Source organism: Hippocampus bargibanti, linkage group LG05 (genome assembly GCF_051943395.1).
Source record: "Hippocampus bargibanti isolate YZ-2025 linkage group LG05, ASM5194339v1, whole genome shotgun sequence".
NCBI classification, from domain to species: Eukaryota; Metazoa; Chordata; class Actinopteri; order Syngnathiformes; family Syngnathidae; genus Hippocampus; species Hippocampus bargibanti.
In genome coordinates this window covers 2,747,845-2,761,886 of record NC_142738.1, presented here as the reverse complement: position 1 = coordinate 2,761,886, position 14,042 = coordinate 2,747,845, and the positions used below count along the sequence as shown (strand labels likewise).

The 14,042-nt window shown below is 39.4% G+C and overlaps 1 protein-coding gene across 1 annotated transcript in view; it reads right to left on the bottom strand.

The window, feature by feature from the left end:
• Positions 1-12,776, bottom strand: part of tubgcp6 (tubulin gamma complex component 6) — a 32,321-nt gene extending 19,545 nt beyond the window's left edge. The window contains exons 1-9 of the mRNA XM_088995867.1: positions 12,518-12,776; positions 10,489-11,289; positions 9,491-9,654; positions 7,596-7,809; positions 5,160-5,318; positions 2,004-2,125; positions 1,805-1,868; positions 1,601-1,710; positions 1,403-1,494 (exon numbers count right to left, since the gene is read on the bottom strand). Coding sequence (XP_088851993.1) covers positions 1,403-1,494; positions 1,601-1,710; positions 1,805-1,868; positions 2,004-2,125; positions 5,160-5,318; positions 7,596-7,809; positions 9,491-9,654; positions 10,489-11,289; positions 12,518-12,577 — 1,786 coding nt within the window. The 5' untranslated portion in view covers positions 12,578-12,776. The remainder of the gene's footprint in view (positions 1-1,402; positions 1,495-1,600; positions 1,711-1,804; positions 1,869-2,003; positions 2,126-5,159; positions 5,319-7,595; positions 7,810-9,490; positions 9,655-10,488; positions 11,290-12,517) is intronic.
• Between the last annotated feature and the right edge of the window lie 1,266 nt (positions 12,777-14,042).

Here is a 14,042-nt window from a genome sequence, read left to right as displayed (position 1 = left end):
CCATTGCTACGTGTGGCTAAGGGTGTTTCTGTGTTGTCTAAGCAACGGTCTCAGGCTATAGAAGACGTTGAAAAACTTCTGTTGATTTGGATTAACGAAAAGCAGCGAGCAGTGCAACCTCACTCGGATGTCATCAAGAGGCAACTACATCAACGACTATCACAAAGGTAAATAATACTTCTTTATTATACAGTCGGTTTATTTCTTTAATTACAATCCAATAGTACATTTATTATACATAAAAGAAGGTGTATTTTGTGTAGATTTAAGGCTTATTTAGTAGAAAATTATGTTTTATGGGGCCTTGGGAACGGATTATTCTCATTTTAATGGTTTCTTATGGAAAATAAATATTTGGCAGACAAACTTTTCGCTTTATACACACTTTCTGGGAACCAATTAAATTCGTAAGCTGAGGTATCACTGTATATGTATTGTGTCCGCCAAGGTTGGGCCTCCCCGTCATTTTTAACTTTTGACACCCCTGAGTCCGCCGCTAACTGCTACCCCACTCCTCCCGACAACTTGCGAGGGCGCCCTCCAGACAAGCGGGAGCGCCAAGGTTCAAGTGCAGAAAGTTGATGAGGTGGAGCCGACGAGCAAATTAACCTCTTAAGCCAGACAAAGCCGTCGTCGTCGTCGCCGCGTGACCTTGAAAGGGGCGCTGCGTGACAAACTACATTTTCGGCCAGGCGTGCACGCGGCGAAGGTTTTATGAATGGCTGTCCAAACGCTATAACCGCAACGGGCCGGAACTGTCACCTCTGAGCGCTAACAAACAATAAAGATGAACGGAAGACGATTAAGAAACGCTAGGCTTTCTATTAACTAAGAACATGGCAAACAAGCATCCTTCAGATTTAAACTACAAAGATAAAATAATTATCTGACTTTTGCGCTTTGATGAAAACGGGATAAGTGAGGCGCCGGTGGCGGGGTGGGGCTTTGCGCAAGGTAAGCGGAGCTGCATCAACGTTGACGGACACCAAGGACAAATCCAGGAGGGCAAGAAAAGAAACGTGATATCATTCTTGTCGCGCGGGAGACTACATCTCCTTATAAATGAAATGTATTATTATTATTATTATTATTATTATCATTATTATTATTGTTCCGTTTCTTCACCACCGTGTGCGAGTTGATTCTCGCCATTGTCGGGTTTCCCATTGACCACCCCACTCGTCGTTTTTGGTATTCTTTATGTTTGATTATTCCCCTGGTCCTCTTTTTGGGACCAGTGCTTTGTGTTGTAGCTGAATAAATCATACTGCACGGACCTCTGTCTCGTTGCTGGCTGAATTCGAATTAAAAAAAAACGTCTGGCGGTCGTGGTCATAAGTACAGGTGGTCGTAAGTCGCGCCGGTCGTAAATCGGATGTTTCCATTACAAAGTTAAAATTACCTTTGTAGCTCAGGTACTCCTCGTTGACTTGGATCATGAACTCGCCATAAACGTCTCGAAACACACCGCTGTACACCCAATCGGACACGAACCTGATCCAGGAGAGAACAAACACTCAAGACGGGCAGGTGCAAGTTTTATTTTGTTATTATTTTTGACATTTTTTTTTTTAGAGACGCGGCGAGAACGGCGACTGACCTGGTGTAAGGCTCGCAGCTGCTTTTGAGAAGAGAGAGCAACACCAGGTAATTCTCGTTACTGCAGTTGTTCTGGGCTTCGTTGTACAGGTAGGAGAGCAGCTTGACGCCCTGAAAGCAACGGCGAGCGACTTTGAGCCTTCTGAACATCGACACGAAAGCCCGGCGGTGTGAATAAAAAAAAATAAAAAAAATCAGATTTTACCACGGGGAAGGCAGCCCGGTCGCCACCCGGAGGTCCGTCCACGCGGCACAGTTCTGACAGATACCTGAGATGAAAGAGGCTCATTGGCATCAAGGCTAACTCGTCTTTCATCTTTATTGCTCAAGGCTTGAACATTAAAAGGGAGATTTTGGTCTTACCCCGGTTGTAAAAATAAAAAATATAACAAAAATTACTACACCTGAGTTGTTGGCCGACCTTGCGGAAAAGGAAGCCAATGGTTAGCAGGCTGAGACTGGGAGGTGTGCTGAGAACACAAGCGCTGTAGTAATGCAAGTACTTCCTTAGACCTCCTGTGAAAGCCTTTGAGACACACACACACACACACACACACACACACACACACACGCAAACACACGCACAGATTCATGTTTCAATGGTTTTGTGAGGTCCGGATAACTCCAGATAAGGAGTGAGGACTACCGTTGGTGATAAGTTTAGAGAAGAACTAGTGTTACATTTGAACACTAAATGTCACCCCATTTCCCATTAAAAACAAAGAAATAAAAAGTGGACTTGAAACTGAAATAACGGGAGTAGTGAGGTTTGTGAATGGGTACATTCAAAGTCCTCCCCCCTGCAGTGAATTTGGTTAAAATTGTTTTACTTTTTGTGGTATGAACTTTTTCCTCTCATTAACTACACACACAAAGACACATAGTGAGTAAAAAGTGTGTGTATCCAAGTGAAATGAAAATACACACCAAACAAATCATGTTGGGTGAATTTGTGAGGACCTCCCTGGAACTTTAACAGATGCATATATAGACCCAGGTGTCAAAGTCAAGGCCCGCGGGCCAAATCCGGCCCGCCACATCATTTTTTTCGGCCCGCGAAGGCAAATCAAACTTGTTAAATTCCATGATGATTGCTAAAATCTGAGCCAAAATTTCATATTTTTGGATGTCAACCACAATAAAAGTCATTATTCTTGACTTCAGATTTGAAAATGAGTTATTCATTAATTTGCTGTGTGCTCTATATGTAATATTTGAAGGGATTTAAACATTCTAATGGGTTCCCCAAATTCATAACGGCCCTCGAGAGGAAACCATAACTATAATGTGGCCCGCGGCAAAAAATGACTTTGACACCCCTGCTCTAGAAGCCTTTAGAATGAAAAACTCGTGAGGACCGGCCAAAAGGTCCTCACTTGTCAAAAATGTCCTCACTACGTATGGTATAAAATGTTAGTGATACTCACAAGACTAATCATACTATAACACACACACACACACACAAGTCCTCACCAGATGGCAAAAACAAAAACACACACAATCCATTTTTGAGCAATAAAACCGCTGTCTCATTTGCGACCAACGCCGAATAAAAAGTCCTGACAACGACTGACCTGGAACAAAACATTTGAAGTCATGTTTCAATTTGGCCTAGCGCACTGACATCAAAACAACTTCAATGAAACGCTATGAATTGGAAAAGGTTAAATTAGCATATTTTTTGTCGTGATGATCTGGAATGCGTATATCAAGACATGTCCGTCATTCTTGATAACTAATCACGAACAAACATTTTTTTTCCTAGACGTTTCAATTTATTCTGGCAGAACATATTAAATTAAAATGGTTGTTTTTTTACCCCCCCCCTTTCACAACTTAATGTTCAATTGAATCTTACTCCAACAATCTTGTTGACAATTACATGAAGCGCCCCGTCTGAGCCGGGTGGAATCGTATGCAAATTTGAGTTAATTTAAACGAGAAATGATTAGAAACGCGCTCAAGTGTGAGAGTGCACTTAACTTTGCTTGTTTGAATGCTTGCCGTCATACTCTTTTCGTTTATTTTTAATTTCTCCTGCGGTCCGTCTCGGCAGAAAAATTAAAAAGCGCTCCCCCCAAAAATAATACAAATAAAAATTGGCATTGGCAGCTAATTGCCACCCCAAAACAAACATTGGCCGCAAAAATAAATTAATTAAACTAAACAAATAAAATAAACAAACTAAAAAAAAAAAATCTAATAAATTCATTCATAGGTAAATAAATTCACAAAAAATCTAATGAATACATTCAGTGATAAATAAATCAAACAAATAAATAACAAAATAATTAAATACATTCGTTGGCAACTATATGCAGTCGCAAAACAAAACCCTCTCAGCAAAAATAAGTACATTAATTAAACAAAACAAACTAAATACATAAATAAATACACAAAACAAATAAACAAATACATGCATTGGCAGTCAAACGCCACCCCAAAATGTGCAGGATAAAAATAAAATGAAAATTAATAAAAACACAAATAAACAAAAACAGAATAACAACTAAATAAACAAATAGGCAATAAAACAATATTAACTAAATAAATAAATAAATACATACATGGACAAAAATACATGTTGGAAGCTAATTGAAGCCTAAAAAAAGCATGAAAAAAAGCAATAATAATAATAATAATAATAATAATAATACAGTAAAGTCTCGTTATATCGATATCGGTTATAGCGATAGTACTGCTTATTACGATACTATTTCTGTGAACGCAAGGAGAAAATTTACATGCCGCAGGATCAGATATATCGATAGTCCGGTTATATCGATATTTTTTCCGACTCCCGAGAATATCGATATAACGAGACTTTACTGTAATAATAATAATACAACCCTCCCCAAAATGAACGAATAAATAAATAAATAAATACCTAAATAAATGCAGGTAACATCCGACTTACGACCGAGTTCCATTCCGGCCAAACGGTCGTAAGTCAAAATGGTCGTAAGTCGAAATCCATTCAAAATGTTGAATAGAGAATCAGAGGCTAAATGACTCGCAAACTCTCCCCGTCTGGTGCCATCACACGGTCGATTGCTGTGCGAGAAGTGAGATGCTGGCTGGCTGGCCAAAATTGTCGTACACGTTGCCGGCCTGCTAGCGCGTTGCGGTGCCAGGCGTAGGATACGTTTTTTTTTTAAAAATAGGGTCTGGAGGTCGTGGTCGTAAGTATGGGTGGTCGTAAGTCAAACTGGTCGTAAGTTGGATGTTACCTGTCAATGAATGCTTTGGCAGTGAATTTCCCCATTGTGGAACTATTCACTGCCAGACGATGTGCAAAAAAATGTGTCCACTCCAGTGCCAGGGTTTTTGTCATTGTCACTTAAATTCCAGGAATCACAGAATATTGACTTTTAGGACTACATAAAAACATTCAATTCAGCGTAAGAAACTTTCTTTTATCAGAAAAAAAAGAGTTAATTCATAAATGATATGGGTCTGGAGTTATATGATCTTGAAATGAGGATGAAAAAAAAATATATATATTTTTTAAATACACAAAATCATAATAAATGAGTTGACGGCGGCGACTGGTGACATACCTGAAAAACCAGACCCTTTTTTTCTGGACTCTGCATTGAGAAGCAGCTGAGCCTGAAGTAGTAGGTGCCATATTGGGCCAGCTCCCCCAAAAGACGAGACAGGCTTTCCGGAGAGGTTCCCGACACGCATACGCCGGGTCGCACCTCGAACTCAACACTCTTGGGACAAACAACACGGAAGTCTGTTACAGACTAATAACAGTTCATAAACTTTCGAGATTGAAAACTAATAATAATGATGATAATACATTTCATTTATAAGCGCCTTTTACAACTCTCAAGGTCACTTTACAGTCACAGGATAAGTTTTTCAGAACTGGCGCATGTGGCTGCCGCTGCTCACCCTCAGAAAAACTTAATCCTGTGACTGTGAAGGGACCTTGAGAGTTTTGAAAGGCGCTTAGAAATTAAATGGATTATTATTACAAGCTAGCTAGCTAACTATCTATTAGCTATCTAGCTGGCTATCTATTAGCTATATGCCTAGCGAGCTAGCTAATTGAGTCAGGAAAGATATTAGCTATATAGCTAGCTATCGGCTCTTAGCTATCTATAAGCTAGCTAGCTAGGTTTCTTTTTGAGTTATTCCGGGTTGAGTGAACGCAGGCGCATGTGGCTGCCGCTGCTCACCCACACAAAAAAATCCTGTGACTGTAAAGTGACATTGAGAGTTTTGAAAGGCGCTTAGAAATGAAATGGATTATTATTTTTATGACATGTAGGTCAATATAATTCAAATATTTCACAACAACTATCACATTTCACGTCCGTTGCGATGTGCGCTTTATTAATATACCACAGCCACTCTTTGGTATTTGTTGTCCTTCTTATGTATTTTTTTTTTTATGAGACGTTGCTTGCCGGAAATCTTTTGGGAGGCACAATATTTTTTTTTTGTACGACACAACAAGCGCCCGAGCTTACGGGATGTCGTCGCCATGTTACCGCTCCATAAGACGAAAGATAACTGTAAAAAAAAGAAAATAACTCATCTTATGGAAGTGTATGAAATCTTCATGGGGCGGCAACAAAAAATAAGCTCCCTGGTGATTGATTTTTTTTTTTCCTGGAACAGGTTGAATTTTTAATGGAATATTTTATACGCGTTCGGTTTCTGCTGTTTTTGGAGTAACAGTACAAAAAAAAACTGTAAAAAAATGCAGAAGCAAAATGGAATTTTCCGAAATAATCAACCTAAAAATGCACAACGTCATTCAAATGCAAAAAAAGGATCTTGATGCATTAACAACATTGAAGTACCATATTTTCTGGAATATAAAGCGCACCTTTAATGAATGTCATATTTAAAAACATTTTCCATACATAAGGTGCACCGCATTATAAGGGGCACCTTCAATGAATGACATATTTTAAAACATTTTCCATACATAAGGTGCACCGCATTATAAGGCACACCTTCAACGAATGACATATTTCAAATCTTTATCCATACATAAGGTGCATCTTTAACGAATGACTGTTTAAAAACATTTTCCATACACAAGGTGCACCGCATTATAAGGGGCACCTTCAACGAATTACATATTTAAAGACATTTTCCATACATAAGGTGCACCGCATTCTAAGGGGCACCGTCTCCATTTTTTACAGTTTTGGTTTGTACTGTTACTCCAAAAACAGCAGAAACCGAACGCGTATAATTGCATATTTTAAAACCTTTTCCATACATAAGGCGCACCACATTATAAGGGGGACCTTCAACGAATTACATATTTTAAAACCTTTTCCATACATAAGGTGCACCACATTAAAATGGGCACCTTCAACAAATGACATACAGTAAAGTCTCGTTATATCGATATCAGATATATCGATAGTCCCGGTTATATCGATACTATTTCTATGCACGCACGGAGAAAATTACATGCAAACAGGATCGGATATATCGATAGTCCCGGTTATATCGATATTTTTTCGGACTCCCTTGAATATCGATATAACGAGACTTTACTGTATTTAAAAGCCTTTTCCATACAAGAGGGTATTATCGCAGAGAAAAGCACGGCAACTTCACTCGTATATCATCAAGAGGCAACGACATCAACGATCATCACAAAGGTAAATAAAACTACTTTATTATACAGTACTGTTTATTTATTTAATTACAAATCCAATAGCACATTTATTATACATAAAATAAGGTATATTTTGTGTAGTTTTTAAGGCTTATTTAGTTGAAAATTATGTATTATGGGGACCTGGGAACGGATTATTTGCATTTTTTATGTTTTTTATGGAAAATGAATGTTTGGAAGACACACTTTTCACCTTAAACACACTTTCTGGGAACCAATTAAGTTCGTAAGGTGAGGTATCACTGTATTAGGGGATAATTTGTCCTAAACAACAATTGCTTGATGCTGAATTTAATTTCACACGACGCTACTTAACAGACAGAGAGCGAGAGGGTTGTACCTGGTTGAGAGGAAAGGTGATGGACGGCACACCGATCAGCACGTTCAGGAGGTCCCCCACCAGCTGGCCTTGAGAGTCGACGGGCAACGGGAGGACCGGGGAGGGCACGCTGCCGATGCCAAGCCTCATTTCGCCTTCCCACAGGCGGTACAGTTGGTCGAAGGCTTCTCTGCCGCTTTCGCTCAAGTACAAGGACTCTTTCCTGCCGGGCGGCCTGCAGTCGGATCGTGTACCAAAATAAATACAGTAAAGTCTCGTTATATCGATATCGGATATATCGATAGTCCCGGTTATATCGATACTATTTCTATGCACGCACGGAGAAAATTACATGCAAACAGGGTCGGATATATCGATAGTCCCGGTTATATCGATATTTTTTCGGACTCCCTTGAATATCGATATAACGAGACTTTACTGTAATTAAAATACATTCAATAATTAAATTAAATATATAACTCATTCACTGCCATTCACAAATGTATTCAGGAATTGAAAAATATGACGTACAGTTCAATTCCTGAATTAGTTTTTTTTTTCTTGCGTGGTTGCCGATAAAGCGCTGGCTATGGCCTCTGGCAATGTTTTTCCCTTCCACAAGGGGGCAAAAAAAACCCTAAATAACAAATAATATGGTACCACAAAGACACAGAGAGTCATTCATTCTTCAGCACTTGCTGTACACTCTGTGACATGAAGCTGTTCTAGATTAAAGAGGAGAGGATCAAAGCATCTTCTTCAGCAGTGGATCAGGGATGTCATAGCGTAAAATTGCAATTGTAAAATGTATTTTTTTAGGGGGAATGTTTCTCAGTCAAAAATGTTTATTATATATTTGTACTGTATAACTACTGTACTGAGTGTAGTCACGCAGTAGATTGCTGTGAGAGAGTGAGATACTGGCTGGCCAAAATTGTAGTAGGCGTTGCTAGGCCAGGCGTAGAATTAAAAACAGCTAATGTCGCTATCTAGCTGGCTACCAAGCTGGCTATCTATTTGCTATATATTAGCTAGCTGGCTAGCTCTTTAGCTGGCTATTTATTAGTTATTTATTAGACTTTACTGTAATATGGTAACACAAAGACACAGAGAGTCATTCATTCTTCAGCACTTGCTGTACACTCTGTGACATGAAGCTGTTCTAGATTAAAAAGGAGAGGATCAAAGCATCTTCTTCAGCAGTGGATCAGGGATGTCATAGCGTAAAATTGCAATTGTAAAATGTATTTTTTTAGGGGGAATGTTTCTCAGTCAAAAATGTTTATTATATATTTGTACTGTATAACTACTGTACTGTGTGTAGTCACGCAGTAGATTGCTGTGAGAGAGTGAGATACTGGCTGGCCAAAATTGTAGTAGGCGTTGCCAGGCCAGGCGTAGAATTAAAAACAGCTAATGTCGCTATCTAGCTGGCTACCAAGCTGGCTATCTATTTGCTATATATTAGCTAGCTGGCTATTTATTAGTTATTTATTAGCTAGCTAATCTCACTATCTATTATTATATGCTATCTATCGAGATAGCTATATTAGTTATGTATTAGCACGATAGCTAACTTTCTATCTGCTGTATTTCAGTTATTCCAGGTAGAATGAACGCTGCCGCATGTGGCTGCCGCTGCTCACCCACAGAAAAACGTATCCTGTGACTGTAAAGTGACCTTGACAGTTTTGAAAGGTGCTTATAACTGAATGTATTATTATTATTATTGTTATTATTATTATTATTATTATTAAAAACGTCTGGCGGTCGTGGTCGCAAGTACGGGTGGTCGTAAATCGCGCCGGTCGTAACTATGATGTTACCTGTATTTATATTTGATGAGCAGATTTCAGGTTAATTTACTTTTCAATAGCTGAATACGTGGAATAAGTGTCAAGTGACGAAAAACTCACCAGCCGATAGACTCCCAGCAGCGACGCACGGCGGGCTGGAACGTCCGCAGAGCTTCCCACACATCCATCTCGGGAACGGGGCTCGCCTCCGACTGAGAGTCCGGCGTCAGGTTGGTGGCCGACTGGAAGCCTTCATCGTCGGATTGAACCAGACACGGCGGAACCTGCATCCAACACGGAAACGAGTTAGGCGCTAAATATGTCGCGTGGGTTATGATCGTAAATGACTTCACAACACCTACTTTAGGAAACAACGGGGATGCATCTATTAGCTATATAGCTATCTAGCTAGCTAGCTATTCACTATCGACGGTATTAGCTATCTACGTATTCGCTATTTATTAGCTATCTATCTATCTATCTATCTATCTATCTATCTATCTATCTATCTATCTATCTATCTATCTATCTATCTATCCACCCACTATCTACAGTTTTAGCTATCTAGCTATCTACGTATTCGCTGAAAAGGTTTCTTCAGCCGTCATCTGTACTTCTTTGAAGGTGTCGGGACGTTTCGCTTCCCATCCAAGAAACTTCGTCAGCAAACTAAAGTCTTACTGGTACGTATTCGCTATCTAGCTGGCTAGCTAGCTATTATCTATCTATCTAGCTCGCTATTCGCTATCTACAGTATTAGCTATCTAGCTATCTACGTATTCGCTATTTATTAGCTATCTAGCTATCTATCTGGCTAGCTATTAGCTATATATTAGCTAGTTTTCTATCTATTTCAGTTACTTCTGGGTTGAGTGAACACTGGCGCGTGTGGCTGCCGCTGCTCACCCATAGCAAAACTTATCTTGTGACTGTAAAGTGACCTTGAGAGTTTTGAAAGGCGCTTAGAAATGACATGTATTATTAATTATTATTATTATTATTATTATTATTGATTTCTCCGCGGCTACACTAGCAACTGTCATTCATCAACGCTGTTCGAGAGATGCATCCCTGAAACAGCAAGAAAACAAAACAAACAAGAGAAACAAGACTTATACCCTGATGGTCAATCCGGTTACGTCGACGTTACTTGGCACGGGAGGAATATCCAGTCTAATGTCCAAGTCCGAAGTTCGAGTCTGCTGCAAAGCTCCAAACAAGGTCAACCTGGTCTCCTTTTCAAATCTCTCCTCCGTCTCCATTTTAGTTTTAAGAGCCATTAAGCCCGCGCCCGGTTGAGCTTCCATCAACCTTCCAGTTCCACATAAGCGCTCCACGGACGCCCACTCCTCCCTGCACACGAGCTCCCAGGTGCGAGCTTCCAGTTTCTGCAGCTCCGTGCTCAGGTAAGGCCAAGGTTCGGCTCTCCGAAGCACGGGCCGCTCTCGCCTCATGAAGTCGCGGCTGAAGCAGGGCTGCGGCGAGGGCGAGGAGCCGGCGAGGTGCACCAGGAGTTCAAGGACGGAATCCAGCTCGCTCAAACCAGAGGCGGGACCGTCGGGAAGCATCTGCAGAAGTTCCTCCAGCCTCTCGGCCTCTTCTCGGCAACCCGCTACTCTCAGGTCGAAGCATATCATCAGGACTCTGTTCCTCGGAGGTGAGGTCGGCCCGGAGGTGGCGGGCGTTTTGACCTCATCTTGAAAAAGCTTGGACAGCAGGGTGCCATAGGCTCGCTTTTTCAGAGCTTTGCGGAAGGCTTCTCTTGAGATGCCTCCAAGAGCCCGGCGCTTCCATGATATCCCGGCCAGGCTGCTGTCACACAGGGCGGTCAGCTGCTCTGTGATGCTGGAGCTGCTGCTGCAGGCGGACTTGATGGGATATTGTGAACTAGGGTACATGGTGGCACTTACTCCTCCAGGCTGGATCAGAAGGAAAATGATGACAGATAAAGTTATCATGTATATCTTACATCCCTCCCTCAACAGATTGACATTGTATACTACTATCCTGTCGTATAGGAGATGCCAGCGTGTCGTCATTTGTTACGATCACGTGATCATCGTGTCAGCCATTTTCAATGCTTTTCGATTTACGACCGTTTTGTCGGAACGGAACCCGGTCGTAACTCGGATGTTACCTGTATAGACAAAGTATATGTGTATTTAACCAACGTTTAATTATGATTGTTACGTGTTTCATATAATTATTAATATTGATAGGTACGCTACAGTGACCTATATTCCACTGCGATTGTTTCTGTCCAGTGAATCGAGCGCACTGTGTACTCGCAGTCGTATATCATTGCATTTTTGTGAAGTACGTAATCGTTTTTCAGGGGATTTTCCAAGCCATGCAGCTGATAATGACGTATTACAGATGTTTCCCTCCATGCTCGTTCTTGAAATTTCCGAATACAACAACGAGAAACGGGGGGGAAATGATTGAAGATTGATTTATGCTCTTTTTGCTAACACGACAGTTTATAAAGGTGAGTAAGTTGTATTTTTATAACTCATAGACGTGGTAGAATATATTACTCCATAACTGCCAAGTTTCAAGCAAACAGAAGCATTAGCATATACATATATATATATATATACATATATACGTATATTGCTAGAGCTCGCAATTTTCTCTTAGTATTCAGTGACAGCCATTTTTGATTTGACGAAAATCTGCCTGCATTCGATCGTTGATATTTGCTAATTTATATTTTGAATCTTTTCTTGTGTTTTCCGTTCTCATTTAAAATTTCAAAATATTTCCAAAGTTGCCTTCCTCGTTAAGATCTTCCAAAAATTAAGAAAGTTATGCTAGTTTAAACTGTAATGAAGAACTCGGACACATTTTCATTGTGTCCGACTTTCAACTGTGTAATTACAGGCAGAAAATTAATTAAAAATTCCATTATTTCTTCATTATTTGTCATAGAACAATAATCTATACATCATTTGAAAGCTATTTAATTATGGTATTAGGAAATGTGTGATGAATTATTATTGAAACATTTTGTCACATCCCTAATATATGGCTACGAGCGAGTTGAAGATATCGTTAGCTAAAATTGCCAATATCAAAAAGATTAGGTTTAGCAACACATATAAGTGGTTTTCGAATGATTCGGACGATGTAATATCATTTCGTTACCTTCAAATTGGAAGCTTTTGGCGGCTCCTTCTGCAGGCAAGTTCGATAGTCCTCCTTCATGCTAGCACATTCTAACGGTTGTTGTTAGCATCACTCGTCAACCCATTTGCGATCCAGCGGTTGAATTCACAAGCGTCCCGTTCCAAACGCAAATGCTTAAACGCACAAATTATCTTGAATTACTTTGATTTCTTGCTGTTGGTTGTAAAAAGAAAATCCCGTTTGGGTGTATGGCTCACTTGTCATTCATTTCCCATTGTTGCGGGAAGTAAAGGGGAACCGCTTGAAAGGTGATTGGCCAACAAGAACACCGGTGTTTATTGGTTGATTTTTTCCTGTTGTCCACAGTGATTGGTCAATCGTACACCGAGCTTTGGAGATGGTGCGTTCAAATGACGACACACAAATAGCAAACTTCGAAATTCTTTCGAAATATTTCATTAACAAAATATTACGGCATTTGAATTCAGAATGTTTTTTTTTTGACGTAATGTCCTGTACTTTTGGTTTCAAAAGCGATATTTGAATTTTAAAAAATTGGGACGAGTTGCATGATTGCAAGGTGAATGAACTTTTTTAATCGTGAAACAACTAGACGAACAGTTTTGTTTGTAATCGTCATAATAATCAATCGTAATAATTGTATTAGACAAGTAACAATCATACTTAAACGTTGGTTAAATACACATATACTTTTTCTACATTTCACAGTTTTCAAGCTTTATTTATGAGAATTCGCGTAACCATTTTGGGTCATTAAATATGATTACCTATTTTGTCAAGGCCATTTTTGATTTGATTAAAAATTAAAAATGACTGATTTCAGAGAGTTTCTTACTACAATACATATTTATTGATATGCATCACAACAGCTATCTAGCTAGCTAGCAATCTATTAGCTATAATATGAAAATATATATGATGGCTAGCTAGCTATTAACTATCGAGATTTGAAAGGCACTTATAAATTAAATGTATTATTATTATTATTATTATTTTTATTATTATTATTATATAACAGTTTTCCTGCTTTTCCGATGTGAGGCAGTACACACATTCCAAATCTTGTGCAACACATCTTTGATAAAAGAAACCAACAAAATCGAGTATATAATTTTCAAGATAAGAGACACTCAAATAGCGAATTGAAAAAAGGACGAGTCATTAAATAAAATACATGTAATTTGATCAAAAAGCCAGCATCAGAATATGCACTTATATATTATTCATCAAAACAAGACCACGTTGCCTCGCTCTTCCCCAAAGGCGGCATCCAAAAATCTGAGGAATGTCTAATTACAATGTTTTGAAGCAGGTGCATGTGAAAGCTGGTAAACAAGCATCCCGTGCAGATGGAGAAGCGTCGCAGGAGGAGGAAGGAAGGCGCCTGTAATTGTCCTGATTTGCACTGTCAAACTTTGAAATACTCATAATAATAATAATAATAATAATAATCCATTTCATTTATATGCGCCTTTCAAAACTCTCAATGTCACTTTACAGTCACAGGAAGTTAGATGTAGGT